Below are 25951 nucleotides of genomic sequence, written 5' to 3'. Positions count from 1 at the left end.
AGCAACAAGGTAGGCAAAATACTTAGTTTCTGCTATCAGATGGGACAAACAGTGATATTGGATGAGGGAGAATCAGTATCAAGTCATTCCTCAGAATGTTTGGTTTAAGTTGAAATTTTTAGTTGTGTTTTGGCTTTTCATTTAAGCTTCATTCAAGGTTTATATTTGGTGCTACTAGGGTTGACTTGGTGGTAAGTCTGTGACTGACTCTTGTGGTTTTGCATGCTCTTGTAAGTATGTTTCAAAATAAGTGTCACTGAGAGGAATTTGGATGCAGCTTAACTTGATTTGGTGCGTCACTATTTGAAAGTTTTATGAGTTTGAAAGCTTAGGGACCAGCGTCGACCAGTGAGCGAAAACCAACTCAAGGCTATTTTCAACTTGGGTATACAATGCAGGAAGGTCTGGTAGGTTATGTGGGGCCGTAAAAACAGAAAATCCAACATTTCAGAAAACAACTTTATTTATATTTTGTTCACATGAGGAGCAACACAGTTTTTAAAAGCATCTGCACCATTTCATCCCAATGCAAGAACGAAGACAATCTGATCGGCTTTACTGCACGTGGTACTCTACTACAATTCTCCCGTCACTGATTCAACAACTTCGACTAAACGCCGTACCTGATCAGTAAGAATGACATCAAAAACACTTGTGTCTGAAAACTTACTACAACTGACCTCATATTGCCCAGTTGTTTTCTAGCCAATAAATGGCTGGAAATCATTTTGCCATCCTGCTAATAAAGCTGAATTGAACTGATTCCTGGCAGCTGGAAAAGTGTCCTGACTGATGATACTTATCCACAACAGTATGATCCATAATTAGCTGGGAGATTAAAGTATTAGATTTGCATTTAAAGGCATATTCTTAAATGTCAGTTAAACATCTTACCACTCAGTCTTTGAAACTATGATTGACTGGATGGAGTACGTCAATGGAAATACTGTTGACAGTCTGTAGACAGATCTAAACTGTAATAAGATCATTTCAGCAAAATCTGATTTACTCATTAGTACTTTTTCAATTCTCTGTACTGCGATTCTTCATGATGCTAACCCCCACTGTTAACCTAGGGAGGGTGTAGACAGCCAGGCGCCTCCTCCAGTACCAATGGTGCCACCCTGTGTGTCTTCAGCATTATTTAAACCTAACCTGTGCTGAGGTTCAGGTTGTAGACCCTAATTCTGGGCAGGCACCCCTACTAAACCCAAAGGAGTAACTAGTCCAGAGATAAGCCCATGATCCCACACCGGTTTCGCACCCATGCACAGGGAGGTACTATTAGCGGTGATAATATTCTGTTTATGAACTTCAAAATTCCTGCCAGTATAGTTTTTACATAAATGACACAGAGGCTTTAAACAGTAGTATGACAGCCAAAAACAAGAAATACAAGCCTGATGAGGATAACCAGGATGTCTAAAAAAAAAATAAATCAACCAATCTATTGGCAATTGATTATCCTGCATATCGTAACAGTGATGAAGTGGATAACTACTACTTTAGAAAAAGCTCAGGATGAGTGTACAGCTGTATTTAAATAACATCTTGGAGCAACAGTTGGGGAAACATGTAAAGACACTCTCTCAAATAGCGAGGCTACTCTTCATTCTCACTAGCAACACGGCTGGTTAACATTGGAGTAACTTTAAACCATCTGTATTTTTATTTGGCTGATGAGCAACAGCTTATTGGACTGATTAATCATGCCCAATATAGATGTTATTCTATACACTTTGTATCTTCAATATGCACATTAGCCCTTAAAACACAAACATTCATCAGCTAAAGACACCCTTGCGGTGGTCTAAATCTGGAAATACAGTAAAAAGTATTTGACCAAGACTCTTGATCAGCTCTATGTGTACATTTCCCCTTTACACTCTATATACACAAAACAGAACTCTTAAAATGTTAAAAGTCAAGATGTTTAAAAGAGTACATCCAAAATCGCAGGGAAAAAGGTTATGGGTTTGAGCATATTTACATTATAATTACAAGTGTACAAGCACATGGAGTTAAAGAATGAGTCTGTACAGGGACTGCACAGCACGCAAAAAAGCAATCAAAATAAAACTTGCTGATAAGAGCTATACTGGGCTTATGACTGGTAGAGAAAGAGAGAAGGAAAGAAAGCAAGAAAGAAATATTTGGCTCCAGTGTGCACTGCCTGCTCTCGCCTAAGACACATGGGTTGTCGATTTAAACCTGCACTGCTGTGCAGTACGCCATCTACTGTACACAGTTGGAAGGTTTTTCAGTACATTCAAGTGATGCTGACACAAGTTTGTTACTTTAAGGTTTCAATCAATCAACCAATCTTCTAGCCAAACCCTGACTAATATGGTAAATGCTTCAGGCTGCATGAATAATTAGAGTACAGATTGACAGGCAGCTATCATTTCTACGCGGATTTTCATAACACAGTTGTACAAGGTTAGTTTAATTTTAGGAATACTAACATCTCTGAAGTACTGTATGCTGAGAAATCCCTGACAGCCGCATTTACATATATCCGACCATTGAGAGAAAGTCCAGGACTGAATGACAGGACATACATAAACAGTAACATTCTTCACTCTCGCTCTTTCTGAAGAGGCCGTTAGACAGCTCATAGAGTTAAGTGCCTGAGACCAAGCTCAGCAAAAGAAGTTTGGGTGAAGCATGATTGTCTACTCAGGCATGAGGTTTATATGAGAGCTGCAGAGGAGAGGTTTGGTCGACAGCATAAAGTGTGAGGAGTGTGTGTTTGCATCTGACAACTCCCTGTCAGACACACAATGAGTGCCACCCTGAGCTAGCAAATACAACTTAGAGGACCAATCTCACTACTCTGGCCTGGATAAAGGGAGTTAGGAGACACAGTCCTACAATAGTGCAAACACTGCTGTTGTTTTGACGACATGCCCCAGTCGCCTGTTAAGAGGGGCAGAGACTGGATGGAGTGCCTGTATTAGAGCCATTTTTGGAGTTTAGACAGGTTCTTGTCTATCCAGCGCCGATTCAGCCTGATGGTTTCCAAGGCTTCCTTCACAGTCCTCATCTGAGAGCCACGCTCCTTCAGACCGGAGAAGAAACCCTGTACCTGCATAACACAAAAAACACACATTGAGATGTGTTCTAGATCAGACTTGACATACAGTAAAACAATAAAAGCATCCTGTAAACAGTTAATGTCTCCTCCACAAACAAGCTCACAGATACTCAAATACACTGCAGAAGTAATGTATTCTATTAGAAGACAAAACAAACATTGAAAACATACTTGATCGAGGTGTGCCTGCGTGGAGAACTGAGAGGTGGCAGATTTGATGATTGTCTGGATGGCAAAGGAGCCCACAGGGAACCTAGAGAAAAAACACTGGTGTCATTTCGTCTTTTCATTGTTATGTGAAATAATCCTAAAATGTATTCTCAGTGATAACATGTATGAAGCTGACAGGGACAACTTACTTCTCTATGAGTCGGCCCCAGTTCTCTTGTACAAAATCCCAAGCAAACAAGTAGCCGGCGAAGCCGTTACACACAGTGCTGATGACCAAAGGCAACTCCTGTGTCTGGATGATATCCCCGTTCAGACCTGACTTTAGAATCCTAGACAGACCGAAATAAGCGCTCTGCTCAAATGCTCCTCAGTGCATAATGGCAATGACACTACACTCACTTCATTATTATCACTTCCATACAGTATGTGAATAAACCATTTGCCAAACCCTTCAGTCAGTTACAATACAAACAGGTTTCAGAACAAACACATTATGAGAAAAATAAATTAAAAAGACCCAAATCCCAATTTAGAGTTAGGAAGAGGAAAAACTTTTTAATCACTTTTCAAATATCAATGATTTAATAAATGTCCTTCTTTGCACTCACTGAAAGTCACTCTGGATGACAATGTCATAAAGTGTACCTCATCTGGATACTAACTCATGCCAATATATCAGCCAATATTAACTTATTGCAGATATATCTGTATACGTGTCTATGTCAGCATATAATTTACAAGTAATTGCAGTACAGGAATGCCGAGGTAGGTTTGAGGTCACTTAAGAATTGTCCACCAGAGAGCACTGACAAGTTGTATTTTCTATTGTAAAACGTCCCATTCACTATGTATCTTGGACGCAATTACAAAACAAAAAAAAATAAAAATTGAAGGAGTCTGTCAAAATCAGGCTCAAAAATCCAGTAACAGTTGGGTAATGTACAATGTAGTAATATGATGATGAGGGCGACACTTAAGTATATGAAACCTTAATATGTGTGTCAAACATTTCACTAGGTAGAAATCCCCAGGCATGGTGTAGTCAAGTTTGGTTAATTGGAAATTTAATTTAATTTGAAATTTCTTTCAAGATGGGTTGTTAGGCTTTTGCTTCTAATGTAGATGCACAGCTTTGTGAACTTTACGTCAGGAAGCAGCCTGCTTCATCCACTGTATGTACAAACCAAAGCATGGACTTGTAATGAACAGACAGTGAACATTAACATTTAAAGCTCTGCTTCTCTGCTGGATCCAAATGAAACTGACTTGTTAAGACTATGTATGTATGCTAAACACACACACACACACACACACACACACACACACACACACACACACACACACACACACACACACACACACACACACACACACACACACACACACACACACACACACACACACACACACACACACACACTTACCATGCTAAACTCTGTGTGTTCTGAGTGGATGCTAGGCCCTGTAGCATTTTTCTCTTCTCTGCATCATAGGTGGCATATCTGTACATGCCGAGCAAAGTCACCCAGTCTTCATCTGACTGAGCAGCCACAGTGAATACAACTCGCTGCAGATCGCCTGGTATCCTACAGAAATACATAGAAGGAAATAATATGCAAATAATATATTTTACAACTGTTCCAAATTTCAATTTTCTTCCTACAGCTCAAATTACATATACCCATTCAGTCAAGTTACCCCCCCCCACACACACATACACACACACACACACACACGCACATACACACACACACCCCACCCCTACTAAAGGTAATTTCTATCTCTAAAAAGATGTGTCCTACACTGCTCACTCGATTGCCACCATGACTCTGACCAGGATGAGCAAAATTAAAGTGTCTTGTGTGCTTTACGTACTGGAAGGTCCCATTGGACTCAACATGCTGTTTGAACAGGGCTTTGGCTTGCCGAGTGCAGTTTTCTTCTTTCAGACTACAGGCCATCTCCAGAAGGGCTGAGCGCAACTCCTGTTTAGACACACTCTCCTCCTCTCCCCACGTTTGTTTGCCCATCAGAGAACCAAAATGATGCAGAATATAATTCTGTTGTTTGTAAGAAAAAAATCAGAGATTATTAACATTAATATTAGAACACAAACACCAAACTCAATTAATGGGCTCTATTTTCGTGTTGGCGCATGACGCAAACGCAGTGGTGCACAAATGAACTGGTGTTTTGCTGCAGTGCACTGAGGTCATTTGGTACAGTTGGTAGTTTGGTATCGCCAGTTTGGTATCTTGGTAACCCGCCATGTGCCGCAGTAGGAGGAGACACACAGAGGAGGGTGTGGTGACACAAATCCAGCGGTGCACTGCAATTTTGGTGCCAAGAATGGGTGTATTATTTTAAAAATCCTAATTTATTTGTGGATCATTACTAGGATCACGTTCACGTTGCAATATGAACATGAAGCAGGCAACTATTGCTTAACCAGACAGTCAGCAATCATCTTTTCAATGTAAAACAAGCAAATCTAGACTGAATTAAACATTAAAAATGATTTCAGAAAAAAGGAATACAATGTGGAAAAACTTGACCGCAACTTAAATTCTACTGTCACTGTCCATACGCACTATGGTGGTACTTAATGGCAGATCATTGTGGATCATTGTAGGATAACAGGCACACTACTATGCACACAAAACCCGATGATCGTAATTTGCTCAAGATGTCCAAAGTGAATTCAAAAGTGACTTTAACTTAAAAAGAGACACCATCTGCTCTTGGCAGTATATCTGAGCTTCTGTATTCAATTTTTGATGTCCAAGACATCAATAGGTTTCCTCTGAGAAAAGCCCTCTATGGGATTCCCAAACTGTCATGTGCGTCATGAAGGGGAGAGTCTTGTGTTTAAAGGGGATGAAAGTATTCAATATGATTGGCCATGATTGTCACAACCTCTAACACGCCCAAATATAACGTTTGATAATTTCTTCTTTCTGATCCCAACCCATTTAAAAGTGCTCCGCAGGTTCGCCAGGAGCGTCTGGCCACGAAAATACCAGAGTGCACCTGGCATGGCCTCAGGGCACAGGCCAGGACGCACCTGACTGAACTCTGCACTGCACCAATGGGTTCACAAACATAGGGTTCACAAACAGTTTTTCAAGAAAGCTTAATCTTACAAATTGACTGACATGAATTTTTCACAGACTTAAGATGTTAGTATGTTGTATCTAATATGTCCTGATACAACAATAGCTTGTAACTAAAATTCACCAACATCTTAACTTCTTAAATAAAATAAAATCAGGTATGAAAATGTGTTTTAAAGTTTATAATTAATCAAATAGTTACATTGATAAGAATGTGTAATTTCAAGTGGTTTACTTGAAGATATGAAAACTTTTAGTGTGGATTTCATGCTATTTAGCTGGTGAGATTTTACATAATGAATGTGTTTCAATAATTTAGTTCATTTAAAAAATAGAATATAAATGTTAGTAAGTTAGAGATATTTTATTGTGATAGGAAAAACATTGCTTGTGATTTAAATTCAAGGACTTTTAAGTTAGTTTTAAGGTCACATTTGGTAAAATTCAAGAACTCACAACGTGATATTATTAAGGCCTAATTCTTACTGCTTAAACTTTATGGCTTTTATGATACTTTACCAACTCATTAACATAACTCCTCATCTAAACCTAATAACAAGTTTCAACGTTACACTTTGAGCAATTCATAGACCACACATTCATTTTCAAAAACTTATTTTATATTTATCAGATCTATACTCTTTTGAGGATCTTCAAGATTGTGAATATTGTTATTATTGACAAGTATACGTTTAATATGTTTATTCACAAAACTAACCGTCTTAAGCACGTGCATGGGTTTGTGTGTGTGGGCGTTTGCGTTTGTGTGCGCGCATGCATGTTTGTGCTGTACCTTCATGCGGGCCACAAGACCATTCTCCTGTCTTTTGTCAAGCAGCCTGTAGAGACTACTGAGCTGCAACAATGCCTCTGTAACAGGAGCAGTCTCTGTTTCACTGGACATATAGTTCAACAGGCTGAGGACTTGATAGAAGGATACACTTCCAAGTCTGTTGACAACAAAGGAAAGTGAGGGAGAGGAGAGTTGGAAAAGGAAAGTGAAGTGCAGGAATTGGAAAATACTGCACCACTTATGTTTCTTGAAAGCAATCACTGAAAGTAATTGAAAACAACTCTTAAGATTGTGTCTCCTACCTGGAGAGAGCAAAGATGTTGTGTATCAGGGAGGCACGGTCCTCGGGTGTAAGAACACTGACATTTTTGGACAACGCCTCTATAAGAGCAGACCATCCCTCATCTCCGTAGTGGACGATGTAGAAGCCTGTGTTCCTGTAGTTCAACTTCAGCCACTTTACACTTTCTGGCAGCTTAAGAGTACCTGAAAACACACACAAAAACTTACCATTTGACATCGCACCCGAGATTCTGAGGCTTAACATAGAAGATTATTACTTTTTGTATTACCTGTCTTGCTCTTCAGAGTGAACACCTGTCTGCACTCAGGGGCCAAACTACAGCTGTCGTTTACGTACGTCACTGGAATATTCCACAGGCTAAAGAGAGGATACAATACAGTTAGGGCTGTGGTGTGATCTGTGTGTGTGTCTGTGTGTGTGGTAATGTAACCCACCTGGAAGTATGCGTGGTATTGTCAGATGTAAGGAGGAATTGCTGCTGTGTGAGGGTCACTTGATCTCCCTTGCGGCTTACAGTGACCAATGGGAAGCCTTTCTGTGATGTCCATGAGCTCATCATCTCTGACACATTCTGGTGCTGCGTCGAGACTTCGACCTGATGACAGGAAGAGAAATCCAGAGTCTGTGCCATGTTCATTGTCTTTTCTGCATATAAGAGGATAACTATGGGACTGGTCTGAAACTTTGCAGTTATAGTAGATTTGTGGTAACAATTACAAGATCTCTGCAGGATATTAACAGAGGCAAAAATAAGTGGGATATCCTCAAAAAGTTTACACAACTCACAGATTGCATCTAAAACATGCTTTTGATAAATAAGCCAAGCCTCAACATGCTCCATGAATTCTTATTAGCCTTCGATGACTGCAAAATCCACTTTTCTTGTATTGCCATTTAATTAACTTTTTAATACTAACAGACATTTAGGATTGGTAGCATTGTGACAAACCTCCAGATGACCTTTGCAAGACTAAGCAGGTGCAAGTAAAGCATCAACAGAAGCAGCAGGGGAAAGTAATGAGTTGGCAGACTGCCATTAAACTGACGGCACAGGGTGCAAGCCCTTTTGACAATAATTAGAATTATCTACTGTCTGTATCTAAAGTATCCTGTCATCTGACTTCCCTATAACATTATAACCTTATCAACTATTATCACAAGTCATTTTCAGCCTTTTATGTTGATAATGTAGCTCTTTATGTATTCACAGTATGAGATGAAAATAACACTAGCCAAATGCACGGAGAGGAGATGGTTGGCTGACCAACTGTAGAGGGGAGGTAAGTGTAAAAGGTAGTCAAAGAGATAAACTACTGATGCGTAGTGTCCATTATAATCAATGCAAATGGCACCAAAACACAAAAATGTACATAGAGACACCCACACACACGCATGTTTGTACTTCTACCTATCTTTGTGAGGACACTCATGACATAATGCATTTCCTGGCTCCTTACCCCAACCTTAACCATGACAACTAAATACCTAACCCCAACACTTACCCTAACCCTACCCTAAACCTAATTCTTACCCTAACCCTAAAACCAAGTCTTAACCCTCAACCAGCTCTTTAAATGTTTGTAAGAAATATATAGCACAATGTATAGCCATACAAGTACACACAGAAACACACACCTGTGTAAGGCTGTTCCAGAGGTTGTCGGTATCCGTATTAAATCCACTGAACTGTTTTAGGTATTGAATGATACCCTTTCTGAACTGTTGATCCCCTGGCAGGGAGGCGTTCAGCATCAGAAGAATGGATGCACCCTGACAGAAATAGCCAGAAACAGGCAAAAAGCATCTGTGATCAGACCCAAAAAAGAGTGCAACTACAGTTATAACTGAGTGTGAGATCAGGTTGAGAAATTTCTCAGCTGGATATGGAAGTTCTGTGAATTAATGAAAACTGCGTCTATTTATCTTACGTATTATATACAAAAGTTTACCTTTTCATAGGAGACAGAGTCAAACATCTCTTCCACCTGTTCCGGCGTAGTAACTTCTGTCGACACAGCGTGGGAGGAGTTTAGTGCATCTTTGTCCAAGGCCCTGAACCGCACTGTCAGGAACAAATTACCCTGAGAACAAACACAGGACTTACTGCCCAGGCATACGGTGAAGCACATAACTTAATCTGCTTCAGAGTCTCTGAGTAGTAATTTATGAGCCAGAGGTGAGAGCTTACAATGTCCAGCTGGGGAAACACTGTCTGCAGTGACATGTACTGCATGTAAGTGGCAAAGCCTTCGTTGAGCCACAGGTCATTCCACCAGCTCATAGTTACCAAGTTTCCAAACCACTACAACACAACATCAGAGATAGATTAAGACCTGGATCATCTTCACAGTCTCTGCTCCTTCCACAAACACAAAGGCAGACAAAATTACCTGATGAGCAAGTTCATGGGCTATGACAGAGGAAACTACTTGTTTCTCCAGAGGAGAGTTCTGTTTGCCCACCAGCAGGCTGGTCTCCCTAAAAGTGATGAGTCCCCAGTTCTCCATGGCTCCTGCCAGGAAGTCTGGGATGGCTACCAAGTCTGACAACAGAGAAAGGGAACATATTGGGTGTGTAAAGAGGGGAGAAAAAAAGAACAATCAAAGGGGGATAAATTAGCGTGTGAAACATGCAAGTGTGTGTGCCTGTGTACTCACCTAGTTTTTTGAGGGGGTAGTCTATTTCAAAGAAGTTATTGTAGAACTCAAGCAGTTTGGAGGCTGTGTCCAGAGCGTACTCAGTGTGTTCCTTCTTCTCTGGCACAGAGTACACAGACAGCTAAAACAAGCAGACATAGATATTACATATAGTACATCCAGACAGTTTATCAGCAACTACACAACCTCACTGAAAACTAAATGTAAAAAACATATTGGAGCATGTAGGAGTTATACCTGTGTCAAACCTACCAGAGTTTTTGAGACATTTTTGCTAATTGGGGTGAAATTAGCAACAATGAAAGCCACAAGGTAGGTGCTCATGTTGACATTGGTTTTTTCAAACTCATCTTCCATGAGGCCACTGGGAAGAGATGTGGATTTAGCCTGAAACATACAGCATAAGGACAACATGACTACCAGCTACTGTTGGTAGTATACTATTGTTGTCAGACTGCTGAGGAATATAGCACTGCTAGCAAATATCAACACATGGTCTGTTAGCTTAGCTGTGCTCCCGCTACAAGCTTACAGGTCACAGTGGGCACAGGAATGAGTCACGGATCCCTAAGGACAAGATGTTGCATAATATAGAAAGTGAGTGACTTATAATAATGTTGTACTGTAAACTGTTACATTGTTGTTGAGCTGCAGTTAACAATGTGCTACCAGCCAAATGCTAGTAACACATTAAACCTGTGAACACTTAAAAAATCCGTGTTAACCTATTTATGCTAAGAACAGACACTGATACACCCTGTTTCTTACAAACTAGATTAAAAGTATTTAAAAAATTGTGCTTTCAGAAAGATTCTTTAACAGTTTAACTTGTTCTTGGAACATAAAATGTGTCCCCCTATTGAAACCAAATTTAATTCAAAATTGGAGTCTGTTTTAAAGCAGTGTTTTTACAGTACCTTAGGCATGTTGGAAAGAGTCATGTAGTTTGGTTTTCGGTTGATTTTAATCAGGAAGGTGGCTTTGAAAGCTGGCTCATCAAAACAAGGGAAGGCCTTTCTGGCTGATAGTGGCTCAAACTGGGTTGCAGCTAGGACCCTGAGGACAAGAGGGAGATTAGCATGATTATGCAGAAATAGCAATTTAGATAAATGCTGTAAAAACAATAAAGCAGCCTCCAATTTAAGTTTTTAATTGATATCTTTTTAAACCACCGCTTTGTTAATTAGCCCTTACTCTGCGTCACACCCTTCAGCCGTTGTGAAGCACTTAGGACACAGTCATAAAGTCAAGCATACCTTTTGTTTCCATCTTTATCAGAGTATGAACTGTTGTAGAAACCATCATAGGTGTGTGAGAGGGTGGCAGAGTAATCCATGGTCAAAACACAGTACTGGCCTGCCTTCAGCTCCTCAGAGAATTTAACAGCTATCTGCTGTCTGGGTTTGTACTCCAGTACAGTCACATCAGTGGCCTCCCCATCTCCCAGCTGGAAGAGAGAAATTATCAGTTAACAACTTGTAGACAACGTAACAAAAGTAAAAAAGTTTAAAACATTTATTTTGTTCAGGCACAAACAAAATCATCGTGCACAGTTCTGTACAACTAGTCAGGCGGGCTAGTCTAAACTCTGTGATTACACACTATCATCTGCACCCAAAACCCTTCCAATCACACCTTGAAGGTAGCTTTGGTAATGCTGAGATTAGCACTGTGCAGGACAATGCGCTCGGTGTTGTGAAGCACAGACATGTTGATAACAGTGCGGCCAGTGAAGGTCATGTTGTCGAGGTCAGGGTTCAGGGTGAGGCTATAGCTTAGAGGACGTATGCTTTGAGGCAGCCGGAGCTGGGCCCATGGAAACAGTTGGCCATTTGTGGACACAGGGTAGACGGTCTCTATGGGAGCGGTTTTGTTCATCTTACGACAACCTGTCTGCAGAAGAATGGAGGGTTGTGTTGAGCCAGAGAAATCGGTGTGTGATTGAGTATGACAGAGAAATAAAAAGTGAAATAGTCTGACAGAGATATCTGCTTAATGCATAGAAACAGTGATTCATGTTATTGCAAAACCTACCTCAACAGACCTAGTGAATATTTTTCTTACCTTGGTAAAGGTGCATCCAGGTAAGAGGTACAGTACCATGGTCGTGGAAGCCACTATCACCAGGAATAACACACATACAACCATGGTACGTGCTGAGGGTCGTGAACATGACCTGAAACCAGGAAGATTTTATCACTTACTTTGACCACTTTAAAAAAAAGGATGAAAGGGAGCAGCAGCATTTATAAAGAAGGTGGGGATGGTGGAGGACAGAGGCAGTGAAAGTAAAGTTTCAACTTGGTATTCTGTTGCTCAGCAGACTAAAGCCCTTTCCCATGCATGTTAACCTGTATATGTTTTGGAAGTTTTCTGTATTTGCATAGCTAAGAAACTATCATAATAGGATAAACTGTCATTACACTGCAGACAAGTTTTAATGTCTGTCTTTTAAGCATTCACAGTGTGAATAAAAGCCTGAACTTTTCAGAATGGTCATACAAACCGAGAACAAGATCAAGACCTTCTGTGTAGAATACCAGTCTGAAAAAACTCTCCCTTGCCTTTACTGATTCATCAGGTTATGTTGCAGGCTCTATGTGTGATAGGGGCTTGATACTGTATTTGAACTCAGCTTTTAATATTCACTGCGCTCAGTTGCAGTAATTTGAGGCAGGACTGTACAATTATGTCTAACAATTGTTTTATCTAATACTTTGATTACATTTAATTGCTACTCTTGGTGGTATGGAAATACAATTAAAACTTACCCTCAACAGTATTTTTGTTACAGTTGTTTTGCTGTTTAAACAATTAAACTGGACTGAGTGATTAAAAAAACTTGTCATATCACATTGAGGTGCACTGATTTTTAGGTCAAATTCATGCTTTATCGACTTTATCTGATCAGTAAACAATGAAGATTGTGCGTCTACACTAAAACTAATTTTGGCATCTTACTTAACATGGATTTCGGGCTTTACTCAGCAACTGTAACCACAAGGTTTTTGACAGGACTTTGAATGTAGCAGCATTGTCAGAAAGTGTTTCTCCACAAATCTAGGTGCAAGTTGTTCAACAACACCACCATGGGTTGTTGATTCTATGTAAAAGCTAAGGTGATGGAAGAAATAGGTTTTTATTGAACCCACAGAGATTAACTGTGGTGCTGTAATTGCTAGTATGTGTTTATTACTGTGTTTATTATAGTTACTTGCTCAATAAGGCTTAACTAAAAATCTCAAAATGTGTCTCCCAAAAAAAAAAAAAAGTTCTTCAGTATTTTTAGAAATTTGGTTAAAGTGCTTGGACAATTACAATATATTCACTTGAACTCAACATTTATATATATCGCCAGACTCCACAATTAATAATCACAGAAGCTATTGCATATCATAATACATGATTACTTATGCAGCACTGCTTTGAGATAAACTGCTACAAGGCATATCTCACTGAAAAAAGACTTTTTACATACAACATACTACACAGCACCCCAAATGATGGCCTTTTCAGTGCATTACCTGGGTGGAGCCTGTCTGGTGTATGGGGAAGAGTTGGATCTGTGAGCAGAGCTACGGTTCATGAAGGACATGCCCAGCAGACGGGCTGAAGACTCGCAGTCCTCCTCATCCTCGTCCATGTCATTCTCTCCCAGGCCTCGCACAAGCAACCGTGAGCTACGAGGCTCAAACACCACCTCATCTGGGTCAAGAGCAGGAAACGTCTGCAGAGTGCATGCAAAGTACACTAACTAATTCTCCATTTAAGTTGTGCAGTGTTTCCCAGATAATGTTAATAATTGTATTGCACTCCCAGGTAAATTAACTAGCACAAGTTAAGATGTTATATGGGGGGGTAGTGAGGAGTGTGAGGGCAGAGAGAGGAGTAATGGGAAGTAATCAGGACAGAGAAGGGTCGAACAAAAGGCCACAGATGTTAATCATAATGATAGGAGTGTTTTTAATTTTTTTGAATTAGAATTAATATCAATGCTGGAATAAAGATCTTGGATGTACGGTATGTAAAGGGGCATGAAATTTAAAGTAGGGATTGTTGGGTGATTTCATGATATACTATGCAGAAACTGACACTGGGGAAGAGTGCATTGCAAAGATAAGATAAAATTTAAATGGCTTCTGTGGGGAAAATGAGTCAGTACATCACCAGAGAGCGGGATACAGATACTGTGAATATTGTGAAGATACAGCATCTTCATCAGGCTAAAATAAAGTTCTTTTTTGCTAGAAGTAATTCACATGATGTTGATTAAAGATAGTTGCAGCTGACAGATCTTAAAAAGTTTATAGACGAGTAAAAGAGCACAAAAGTGTGCAAATAAGCATAACTGGCTACCAACAAGTGTCTACCATCCTCAAATTAACTGATCCTTATTTATACTGCCAATAGTCAATCTGTTAACATTATCAGATAAACAGATGAAAGCACTTTTGAGAAATGTGCAGTGTGGTGCAAATATGTATTCTGAGATCTGTAAATTATTGAGCCAGACTAGTCCTTGAATCGAAGGCATGCATATTATGCATGGCATACGATGACATGGACATACCGGAAATGTAGTGGAGTCTTTGGCCAAATCCACAACATCAGGCTCTTCTTCAAACATGCTGTTTTCAATCATGTTCCTCGGCAGGTTGGCCTGCTCTACAACACACATAGGAAGAGAAATCAGACAGAGGATTTTCAACAGAGGAAATGAGAGAGCTGTGATAAAGAAAGAACAACAGGAAGCCTTTTTATTGTCACTGAAAGTGCAGGCAAGATGATGTCACAATTAACAAAGCATTAAGTTTCTTCAGTTTCCTGTTCGTAAACCTCCTGCAGTCCTTCCTGGTACTTTGGCCTAAAAAGAATGAGTTCATCAGGCTGGTGAGGCAGCAACTTTTAAGTATTAAGAAATCCCCCTATTTCTTTCAAAGTGCATTCATTTAATCACAGTACCAACAAACAACTGAAAAAATGGCTTCAAAACTAGGAAAAGGCGAATATAATGAATATTTTTCATCTGACCATGTCACATGGTACTGCAGTTTAAAGACTGCATTTCCACAAACACTTTCTGGCTGGCAGAGACTCCCCTACTAATTTGTGAAACAATCATAGGCATGTTCAGCTTCCTAATTTAATAATAACGAAAGTAGTAAAATGCTATGCAGTGCATGTCTCCCATTTTGCCTCACGTTCCATTCGTGCTTTTACAGGCTAAAGACAATGCTTTTTCAGTCGCAGTTGGTGATGGGTTTGAGTGGAAAGTACTAAGAGACAGTAAAATCCTACTGAATGCCCCTTGTTCACACAAACACAATGACAAAACAAAAAAAAAAAAAAAAAAGTGAGCTTTAATTCCCAAAAGGAAGACACAAGCCCAGGAATGTGACAGGTGAATTTAGCTCCTTGCCTGTTCTGTACAGTGTTTCTGATATGACTGTATGCTGTCACTGTGTCTCTGTCTGGACCACATTGCTGTGGTATGAACGTCTAAAGATAGGCTATGAGCTAAGTAGAAGTTAATGTGTAATATCCAGAGGAGGATATGATAAAAATAAAACCCCCAAAAAAACAAAACACACACACACACACCAAACTTTAATGATTGTCCTATCAATTTTCTAACAGCTGTTGGAGACTGTTGTGATATTATGTTGATAGTTACTTCATTTAACCAAGGTGACACCAAAGAGGCAGTTTCTGTAATGTTATTATCTAGACTACAATTATAAAACAGCTCAGGTGAATGTGAATGAGCAACAGCTCCTGTGCTTTTGTCAAGTCTAAATATAAATACAAAGGTAAAGTATATTATCTGCTGACTTTGCTTTCTGTTTGTTGAAAACATTTATCAAGCCTACCTTTGAGTCACAGAACTATAGTTAAATATATGTGTCGGAGTTTGACAGGTATGTACACTGATTCAGACCTAGTAAGAACAGACACACTACATACTTTAGACACTGAGTGCGGAGCCACAACTCTCCTATCTGTTGGATGGTCATGAAAAACTTATGGGTAGGAAGAATCTGCTAAGTCTATCTCATCATTATCTGATCAAAACGTGATTGTGAAATGTGACCTTGGTCTTCTACTAAAAATCACTAAGTCACAAAAGAGAACACACACACAAAGAGTCAAATGCTATGATTTGGTTGTTGCTCTTTCCAGGTCGAGACACACCTGAAATGAAATAACATCCACCGAGAGCAATCAGCTTCCCTGAGAGCTGTTATAGTGAGTGCACTGGCCTTTTTGTTTGTTTTAATAAAGCCCTGGACTCCCTGGGACCATAGCATACTTTATAAAGCAGCTGTCTGCTGGTAGCCTGAGCTGAGCGTAGCATGACTTATCAGCTCTGCACACCAAGACAAAACACAGCTATTGTCAAACCATCGGGCTCAAACCGGGCAAACAGTACTGCTGTGTTTTAACAGACAACTTGAATCTTAACAATGGCATACTATGTTTCCGCCAAGACTCTCAAGACAGCGGTATCTTAAGCGGTTAGGAATTTGCTATTTGCTTTGTTCAGTTAAAAATATAATAAAAACCGTACGTAAATAAATTACAAGATTTACTAATTCTGCTTTGTGCTTTGAGGGGAAGAGGCAGTCATATGCAGTAAAATAATATCATGCCTCTGCAGCAGTCAACAGACTGACCCTGCGATTAAGTTAGCTTCCGAGAAACCCTCAACTGTAAAAAAGAAACCAATCAGGGAACACAAAGGTAGCTTTCATTTGGCCTGTCAAAAGTCAAACCCACCCCTTTCAAGATGTGCCCTCGGGGGAATGTCACTCCCAGAGAGCTTGCAGCTAATGCCCCGTTAGTTATTAGCTGGCCTGCTGCTGTTAGCTTGATGTACTGTACATACCGTCTTCCTTCCTTACCTGTACTGTTACTGTCAAATGGATCCATTGTAGGATATATCAAAGAGCTCCTCGCGTCCAAAATGAAGGGAGCTCTACGCGTTTACAGCTGCTCGACAGACGTTATGTTTTTATGGCTGACCACAAGCCACCGTAGCCTATCGTACGATCACAATAAATAGTAGCCCGTCCTCACTGTACTAATGTTAGCTACGTAGTAGCTAGCTTGGAACGAGCCAACTTCCAACAATTTTAACTGACTGAAAGACATTCATTCAGCCAACATTAGCGGTTTCCATAACTTTATCGTCCATAGCTGTTCACTGGACTAATACGTGAAAACGGCGGGGTTGTCTAAAGTGTCAAACCTTACGAAAGAAATATGTAAACAAATCTTACTCTACCACACTCTGTAAACTACCGAACGAGCAAATGACACTTCCTTCCTCACAGTCCCCGAACAGTTGCTGACAACCTCCCATCAAATTACAATACTCGCATCCCATTGGACGTTGCTACCAGGGGGCGGGGTCAGAGCGCTGACCGCACGCCACTCACACACACACACACACACACACACACACACACACACACACACACACGCTTTCATTATACTTGTGAGGACACTGCAGTGTTTCAAATTCCTTCCCTGGAAGGCTAAACCTAACTTTGACTCTAAACGTTAGGTTCAACCATGATAGTTCTTAACATAACCTTAACACCATGTCTTAAACCTAAAATAAATAGTTAATATGATAAATACCACACACACACACACACACACACACACACAAGTGCACACACGATTGTTCAACTTAACACATCTACACAAGTAAATGTTTCATTAATAACACAGAGCTGGTACAATGAACCCTTTTATGGTGTATTTGGTAAAGAATCAATTTACAGAGCATTTGTTTTTTTTCTGTTGAATGGATCTCTCTCTCTCTCTGTCCATCTCTCACACTGACAACACAATATTCATAGGGGTATTCACACACACTACCACTGCTCAGCTGCGAGATCTACTAATTGCATTTGTGTTCTAACAAATAAGTCCCCTGAAACTTCACAAAACGCTTTTTTATATACAAAACTGTAAACTCTCCAGTGAAGTCAAGCACATTACAATTTCCAAATAAAAACGTGCATAGAAATTCAAAAAAACCTTCTATCCCCTCTGTGGTATGTTTCAACCACAAACTGTCTTTCTGCTGTGTCTCACTTCATTTGCTCATTCAGCCAGTTTCTCAGAGTCTCTAGGTTCATCTGAATCCAGCGAACGTTTTTCCGCACGTTGTCTAGGGCAACCTGAGTGGCTCTCAGCTGAGATGCCTGTTCTTTGATGGACTCAAAGAACAACTGCACCTGGGGGTCAAACATACATACATTTACAGAAATGCAAACAAGGACACAACGGAAAAGTGACTTGCTTAAGGTTTTATAGATATCTCTTTTTAGGTCAGTACCAAAACATTTTACACCTGAAAAACATTATAATTAGCCCTTTTGTGTCTAAAAAAAAATTGAGTTGCAAGGTTAGGTTAGGTTTTTCAGACACTGCCATTTTAAAGTAATTTTTTCAAACTATAGCATTTTATCACTAATTTGATATTTCATTAGATTATGTGTAGGAATTAAGACCAAAACATACCAATCAACTTTTGGAAAATACTGTCAATAGAAACAGTATTTCTGATATTGCAAATACTGGTAGATATCTAAATTGCCTTGTGGAATAAAAATTGGTTCAAGATTTAAGAGTGTATTTACTTCAGTGAGTTCCTCTGGAGAGGAAAACTGGCCTGTGGTGCCAACGATGATGTTTCTAATACAAAATGAGCCCAACTGGAACCTGCAGGCAAGAAAGACAACAGAGAGGACAGTCGCATACAAATTCAAGTCTGCACTACATATAGGTATTATTTAGGGCATTCACAGTTGTGGGATCATCTACCCATTGTTTTAGTCGTGGTCTAATCAGGTCCGTATGAAATCCAAAAAAACCTGTTCTACTTGTTATTGGACTGCACGGTTTACACACAGTATTTGCATTCAATTCTCAAGACTAACTTTAGGAGTAAAAAACTGTGCTGAGTGTGTATACTTGGTAAGATATTATTTTAATAGTAGGGAAATCTGCATTTTCATAAAATCACATGGTTTGACTGATACTTTAGTTTCCTTCACAGTGTCTCCACTATGTTATACTAACTTTTTAATCAGTGTGTCCCAGTTCTTTTTGACAAAGTTCCAGGCCAGGTGATGTCCCCGCGGGTTCCTGGCCACCATCAAGATGAGCTGAGACAGGTCCTGCGATCGAATCTCCCTACCTTCCAGACCCAGCTCCAGCAGTCTGCAACACAAACACACACACACACACACACACACACACACATGTGCTGCCAACTAAAATACTAAAATGTTGCATTCATGACACATTATCTGTCACTTGGATAGCCTTTACTTGAAGTTGTTTGGCATACCTATAATACTGACCAAGAATAAAAACTAGAATATGTGTTGGCAGCAGTACTGTGACACAATACCCCATTAATGCCACAAGGTGGCAACATTAACTGTGTGGAAAAATATAGTAGGAAGAAGACATACCTTTCCAGTTTGCTGGTGTCTCTGCTGCAGGTCAGGGCAAACAGGATTTTGTGTTTTTGTGCTGCAGAGAGGGAGGTGTTGTATGTGTGTAAGAGCGATGCCCAACCGTGGTCATCCTGAGCTCCAACTGAATACACTGTCTCTAAGACGTCCGTGGGTAAGCTAGAGAAAATACAAGCGGAGACGTGCATATTAGGGACACAATGAAATATTAAATTACGTGGTCCAGTGTAGCAAAGGGAAATGCTGTTGTTTATCTGAATTATATCAGCTGTTGTTGACTGACAATGATGTGTGTTAAAATGTAATTTAGACGGACTTGAGTGTTCCATTGGATTGAAGCCAGTCTTTGAAGCTCTTATGTGCCTCCTCCAGACAGGGAGGGTGATCCAGGTGACAAGCCAGAGAGAGGACCTCTGACCTCAGCCGTCGCTCTGACACCGAGCCGCTGTCGTTCCACGTCTGCTGGTCGATGAGAGCACGGAAAAATCGCAGGATGTACATCTGCAGCAAAGCACACAGAGAATCAGAATCTCAAATGAACTCAATTTCATGCTGAAATTGATATAAATGTCATACAGTCTGTGTGCTCATCTTCTTACACCCAGGTTTTGTGTTAGCTCAAGCTCATTCTTTTTCTCAATCATCCGGTAAAAGGCCTCCAGATAGCCCAGTCCTTGGAGGAGAGGCACTGTGTGTGTCTCCGATTGCAGATAACCAATCAGGTCTAAGGCTTTATTGATCGGCAGGTGACCTGCCCTTTATAGAAATACAAGAATATTTGAAAGGTTGGGTGCTATTTCAGGTGGGATAATCAAAACTGTTTTGTTTATTTGTAACAACAGACATATAGAAATAAATTGTCCCTCGTTCTCTCACACAGACTCACAAACACATTCACACTTATATACTTACGTGACCAATTGAAACACATTGTGTATCAAATGAGTCCTGTCTTTGTAGCTCAGAGCAGTGTGGTTTTCCCTCAGCACTTTGGTCATGTCGTCCCAACCACCGTCCTCGTAATTAACCACATAATAGCCAGTCATGTCAGTGTTTACCTTCACCCAGCTGACTTCCTCTCCTATGTGTATACTGTCTAAATGGATCATAAATAGCAAAAGACAGTATGGAAAACAATGTAATGGCAAAGACAAATTAAGATATGTATGAATTGTATTTAGCATATCCTCTCTTTCCTCTTACCTGTGTGTGTTGTCATCAGATGTCTATGAATGGTGCTGGAAGCATCTGTCTTGTATGTCAGAGGGATATGCCAAAGGAAACTAGACAAGAGCAGAGAGTATTTTTTAAAGGCACAACCTAAAATTGGAACTTGAGAGTTACTTAAAAGAGAGTTACTTAAAATCAAAGTCTTGCTGACAGTGGTTATGCAGCTGTAAGTGCAAGTGCATGCTCACCCCTTCTGCAATGTGGGCCAGAGAGGGTCAGAAGGCAGGGCTGTCCTCAGGAACCTGTCCTGTCTAAGCAGCAGTCGAGGCCCCTCCCTTGTTACAGTTACCAGAGGAATACCTTTCTGCAGAGTCCAAGTGTTCATCATGGCTGTCAGATCCAGATGTTCCCCTGCAAACAGGTACTGTAGGAGACAGCTGGAGATCAACACATGTGACCGTAATCTTGTAAACTGTTATGACATTTATAAGAGGCAACCCATGAAGAGAGGTCAGGGACTTTATCTTTAAATGTTTACTAACTGTATTCTTGGCGGCCTGGCTACTGCTGTAACAGTACTTTGCTGAGATGAAGTCGTCCTCTGAGCATGTCTGAAAAACAAAATATAACTGAACATTTTCAACATCAGTTTCTATTAAAATGCATGACAATTTTTTGCATGGTTTAGCCCATTTAATACAAATCACATGTACCTTACATTACACTATAGTGTTTTAGATTTTGAATGTCATCTTTCTTCCTTCTCGGATTTCATTCCAAATCGGTACAGTAAGAAAATTAGAGGCTTTAAACTTGATTGAGATTGGTAATCCAACATAGTGAACACCATGTCCGCTTTTATTTTCATCAGTGTATTGTTATCAATACCTGATGAGGAAGCACATTCTTTTTTACTGTAAATCAATCTTACAACTGCTTTACCAGGCACAGATAACATAACTTTGACTGCAATGAAAACAGACATAATCTTCATTTTGATAAATTAACTACTTTAAGCGAGTTTCATGTCTCAGCAAATTGATTTTTGCACCGTTGTGAAATTAATGGAAAACAACAGCTGTTTGGAAAGAGGGAAAAAAACACATCAAAAATATAAAACACTGCAGCATGAATCAAGAATTGGTTATCAGAAACATAAAATATATCTGACTCTTAACATATGGGGTAAAACTTAAAATAATAAAGATTTTTTAAGAGCAGCCGGACAGAAAAATATGAAATGTATGATTTCTTAAATGGATCGGAAATGCTCTCTTTCTTTTTTTTGTCTTATGCCAAGGTTGCAAAAAGTTCTGTTCCGCTGGGCTGCCCCTTCACTTTTCTTTTACAAGAAGATGACAAAGGACCACACGGTGTCTGGCACATTAAATGTAATTTGTGTTCATACATTGGCTAGAGTGTCCCACAGGTCCTGGTTGTGTGCATTTTTGTAGCTGTATTTTCGGAGATATCGCACTATCCCACTCTGAAACACATCATCCGTCAGAAAGTGTCGCAGCATATGCAGGACACATGCTCCCTGGTGGGAGAGAAAGAAAGGGTCAATTTAATCAATTAGCCACTACAGGTCATGCTATATGTTGGTTTCAAAGCAGTTTGTGAAAAAGATTAGATTTTCTGTTACAATATTAATATAAAGATCAATAGCTAGGCAGTCACAAGTGTGTGTCTAGTGGCAGTTTTTGTTCTATTTCAAACATGACCAGACCAATCAGAAATGAGTAACAGAAATATGTGTTTTTTTTAAATTAATTGTCCGTGTTTGTTTTAATATACCTGATTTTGCAGGTATTACATTTCCACAGATAATATATTCCTATGATATGCCATTATCAGTTGTGTAACCCTCTTTGTGACTTAAAGCATACCATATGCATGAGACTGAAGGCATACTTTGTCATAGGAGACTGTGTCAAACATCCCTTTGATCTGTGTGGGGTTCTCTGCCGGACTGGATATTGGGCGAGAGGAGTTAAGCGAATCATGACCAACAGCTGCAAAGCAGGTGTACAGTAGATATTCCTCCTGCAGGATTGTGCACAGAACATCATTATCAAACCTTGCTCCTAGGCTAAATATTAAACTATTAATTAAATGGATTCTAAGATTAAAACACATACCACTTTGAGGTCAGGGTAGGTGGCCTCTACTGAAATGTACTCCATGTATCTGGCAAATCCTTCATTCAGCCAGATATCATTCCACCACTCCATGGTCACCAAGTTACCAAACCACTGCAGGCAGGATTTTGAATTTTACTACTCTGCATTGACTATTTATGTAATGACGTGATTTATGAGCCTCTGAACTACTGTAGATAAACAAACACTAAATCCTTTACGTCATTATTGTGTAGACACACCATCACACTCTCACCTGATGGGCAAGCTCATGGCCGATAACCATAGTGACCCAGAGTTTATCAGAAACAGAGGATGTGAGGGGGTCAAAGAGTAGGCTGGTCTCTCTGTAGGTGGTCAGACCCCAGTTTTCCATCGCACCGGACTGGAAGTCTGGGATGGCTATCAGATCTGAGAGAGGGAAAACACAGATCAGGTACCACAAAATGACAGGATGGGGGGGGGGGAAAGAAACGGTTTACTTACAGAAAAATTGAAAAAAAAAAAAAAAAGGATTACCTTGTTTGGGTAGAGGATAGCGGATGTTGAAGTACTCCTCGTAGAAGTCCAGCATTTTGACAGCAACCTCCAGGGCATAGTGGGTCTGAAGCCGCTTCTCAGGGGCGGCATAAATGGATACCTATAGATGTACAACAATGCATGAAAAAACAAAAATAATGTGACTGAGAAAATGAAACCGTAACCAAGGAATTAAGAAAATCCAACATTGTCTTGGAGGCCATACCTGCACTCCAGATGATGTTGTTGCAGTGACAGATCTGAAATCACAGACGACAAACGCTACAAGGTATGTGCTCATCTTTACACTTGCAGCAAACTGGTCCTCAAGCAGGTCATCATTTACCTCAACCGTCCTGACCTGAATTACACAAATATTTCACTGTAGCTACACACATTTGAATATGTATGATAATTCATGTAGGAAACACCAGATATTCAACACATACTATGGGCATGTTGGAGAGAGAAATGTACTCTGGGCTCCTCCTTATCCGTACAGAGAAGTTGGCTTTGAATATTGGCTCATCAAAACAAGGGAATGCCATCCGCGCACTGGTGGGCTCGAAGTGAGTTGAAGCTAAGTTCCTGAAAGAGACATCAGCAGATACTTTTTGTATTATATTGTAAGTGTAAAACACACACCATAATACACCTGTATGTGGAGGATATTTTACAAAACTTGCAGTGAAAGAACCTATCAGGTCTTACCTGGTCTCTCCTGTGCTGGTTTTGTAGGTGCTCTTATAGAAGCCGTAGAAGCCCTCTGCTAGCTCTGCACCGAACTCAGCATAAAGAAAGTACTTATGCCCACTGCTGAGCACCTTGGGAGAGAAAATGCCGATCTGCTCATGCGAAGGCTTATGAAGAACTGGGAGAACCTATGAAGAGAAAATCAGAAATTTCATATTCAATTTTCTATTCTTTAGATGCCAAGTGAATAAGAAATGGAGAGAAGTTGGGTTCAATGTAAGAATAAAGGATAGACAACATCTAGCTCTGCATTTACAGCTACCTGGTCAGACAGATGAGTGAGGTTCTGGTTCAATATGGTGGCTTTGGAGATCTGTAGGCCAATGCTGTGTAGTACAACCCAGTTTGTGTTGTTCTGGACATCAATCTGGATCTGCACTGAGCCAGTGAAACTGAGATTTGTGAGGTTGGGGTGCAGGAGGAGACGGTAGTGAAGAGGAATGACATACCTAAGATAAAGAAATATATGTTGATTTTTTTAATCAGTGACTCAAAAACAGAGGTCCGACAATATTCAAACGAAATTGCATGAAGGGTACCTTGGCAAACGAAGACTGTTCCAGGGGAAGGACAGATTACCCGTACCCAAAGGAGATTGTTCTCCTGCAAGGCTTGATGCCTGATGTGAACTCTGAGTGGCCTGACACTCAACCAGAGACATGTGAAATAGAGACAGCGCTAACAGCTTCACCAAGACCATTGTAGAGGAAATGTCCTTCAACCCCTGATTTAAAAAAAAAAAAAAGGCTAGCCCATGTGACAGGCTGACAGGTAGTATTGAAATCTAAGGACCACCTGATATGAATGTTGGACAATGATATGGCTGGAGCAACAACATCCGGCAAGTTCTCAGGACTTCCTCTTAAACCTGAAAGACATCAGTGGAGAATTAAGGCCAAGATTAACAGGTTAAAAAGCACAGTATTCATTCAGATCAAGCCATTATTCTTTCTTTGATTTAGTAGAGGTCAGATAATCCTTTGCTTCCTCCGGCCAGGTGACTTTTTATGGTTGCAAAAGTCACGATCTTCACTGTTTTCAAGCTTACGGGAAGTGGACCGTTCTGGACAATGTGCTCAGTTAATTACTGCAAACTAAGCTTTTTTAAAGTGTAAGGCCACAAAACATTCCATCCTGAAGGAAACTCATATATGTGACAAACAAACCACATGATTTTCCATGTGGACAAAACAATGTGAGGACACAGCTATAACTGTGAGGTGACATCGGCAGCAGGAGCATAACTGCCATTCAAATCAGGCCCCACAGGTTTTGGTTGTTCCACACCATACTGAAAAGATTAAGCTGTTGGTTAATACAACCTATGAAATTCAGCTAATTGTGGATGAGTGTTAAAAAGTTACAGGTAGTAAAATAATGCTTATCTTATTATTGCTTCAGAGGTCATGTTTTACAGAAATGTCAGAGAGCTTTACCTCGGTCATTTTAGCCTCATCATCCTCCGCTCAGGTTCCTGCTGTTGAGTTTCACTTTCTCTCTTAAGTTCCCGCCCACTGCTGAGGAGTGTGTGTGTGTGTGTGTGTGTGTGTGTGTGTGTGTGTGTGTGTGTGTGTGTGCGCGCGCATGTATATTTGTGGGTGTCTCTGAGAGTGAGAAAGAAAGATAATGTAGACAATGCAGCTTCTTATATTATCTTTGTAATATAAAGTCATATGTAATGTCTTTTCCATCTAATGTTAGTGGATCTAATGCTGATGTTAGTGTATGATAACTAG

At 40.1% G+C, this 25951-nt stretch overlaps 2 protein-coding genes across 2 annotated transcripts; both read right to left on the bottom strand.

The window, feature by feature from the left end:
• Nucleotides 1-476: 476 nt before the first annotated feature.
• Nucleotides 477-17472, bottom strand: LOC120804849 (leucyl/cystinyl aminopeptidase). The gene is made up of 22 exons (XM_040154530.1): nucleotides 17038-17472; nucleotides 14706-14800; nucleotides 13660-13862; nucleotides 12200-12311; nucleotides 11771-12028; nucleotides 11392-11582; nucleotides 11053-11191; nucleotides 10388-10522; nucleotides 10136-10256; nucleotides 9869-10020; nucleotides 9667-9780; nucleotides 9428-9559; nucleotides 9114-9248; nucleotides 7913-8073; nucleotides 7747-7835; nucleotides 7477-7660; nucleotides 7175-7331; nucleotides 5144-5328; nucleotides 4693-4854; nucleotides 3457-3597; nucleotides 3269-3350; nucleotides 477-3088 (listed from the first exon to the last, which is right to left on the bottom strand). Exons 1-22 carry the CDS (start codon nucleotides 17063-17065, stop codon nucleotides 2957-2959), a joined length of 3108 nt encoding a protein of 1035 aa, XP_040010464.1. The 5' UTR covers nucleotides 17066-17472; the 3' UTR covers nucleotides 477-2956.
• A 421-nt stretch (nucleotides 17473-17893) lies between these two features.
• On the bottom strand, nucleotides 17894-25701 carry erap2 (endoplasmic reticulum aminopeptidase 2). Its single transcript, XM_040154531.1, has 21 exons — nucleotides 25652-25701; nucleotides 24755-25083; nucleotides 24478-24664; nucleotides 24174-24343; nucleotides 23912-24050; nucleotides 23689-23823; nucleotides 23463-23583; nucleotides 23200-23354; nucleotides 22944-23057; nucleotides 22717-22848; nucleotides 22211-22342; nucleotides 21345-21413; nucleotides 21051-21226; nucleotides 20836-20915; nucleotides 20545-20728; nucleotides 20232-20388; nucleotides 19949-20133; nucleotides 19630-19791; nucleotides 19232-19372; nucleotides 18790-18871; nucleotides 17894-18384 (listed from the first exon to the last, which is right to left on the bottom strand). Exons 2-21 carry the CDS (start codon nucleotides 24913-24915, stop codon nucleotides 18238-18240), a joined length of 2829 nt encoding a protein of 942 aa, XP_040010465.1. The 5' UTR covers nucleotides 24916-25083; nucleotides 25652-25701; the 3' UTR covers nucleotides 17894-18237.
• Nucleotides 25702-25951: the final 250 nt, after the last annotated feature.

Source organism: Xiphias gladius, chromosome 19 (genome assembly GCF_016859285.1).
Source record: "Xiphias gladius isolate SHS-SW01 ecotype Sanya breed wild chromosome 19, ASM1685928v1, whole genome shotgun sequence".
Taxonomy (NCBI): Eukaryota; Metazoa; Chordata; class Actinopteri; order Istiophoriformes; family Xiphiidae; genus Xiphias; species Xiphias gladius.
Note: the sequence above shows the minus strand (reverse complement) of the source record. Positions and strands in the feature narration are given on the sequence as shown.

Bases quoted from the DNA above. Each gene is read 5' to 3' on its own strand.
- LOC120804849 (XM_040154530.1), bottom strand. From the start codon at position 17,065: ATGGATCCATTTGACAGTAACAGTACAG. The intron at 14,801-17,037 runs GTAAGGAAGGAA...TGTGTGTTGTAG, and splicing joins ATTTGACAGTAACAGTACAG to AGCAGGCCAACCTGCCGAGG. The intron at 10,021-10,135 runs GTGAGTACACAG...CTCTGTTGTCAG, and splicing joins CTACCCCCTCAAAAAACTAG to ACTTGGTAGCCATCCCAGAC.
- erap2 (XM_040154531.1), bottom strand. From the start codon at position 24,915: ATGGTCTTGGTGAAGCTGTTAGCGCTGTCTCTATTTCACATGTCTCTG. The intron at 24,051-24,173 runs GTAAGACCTGAT...TGTCTCTTTCAG, and splicing joins ACCAGCACAGGAGAGACCAG to GAACTTAGCTTCAACTCACT. The intron at 20,389-20,544 runs GTAAGTATATAA...ATTTCTATAAAG, and splicing joins AATGTGTTTCAATTGGTCAC to GGCAGGTCACCTGCCGATCA.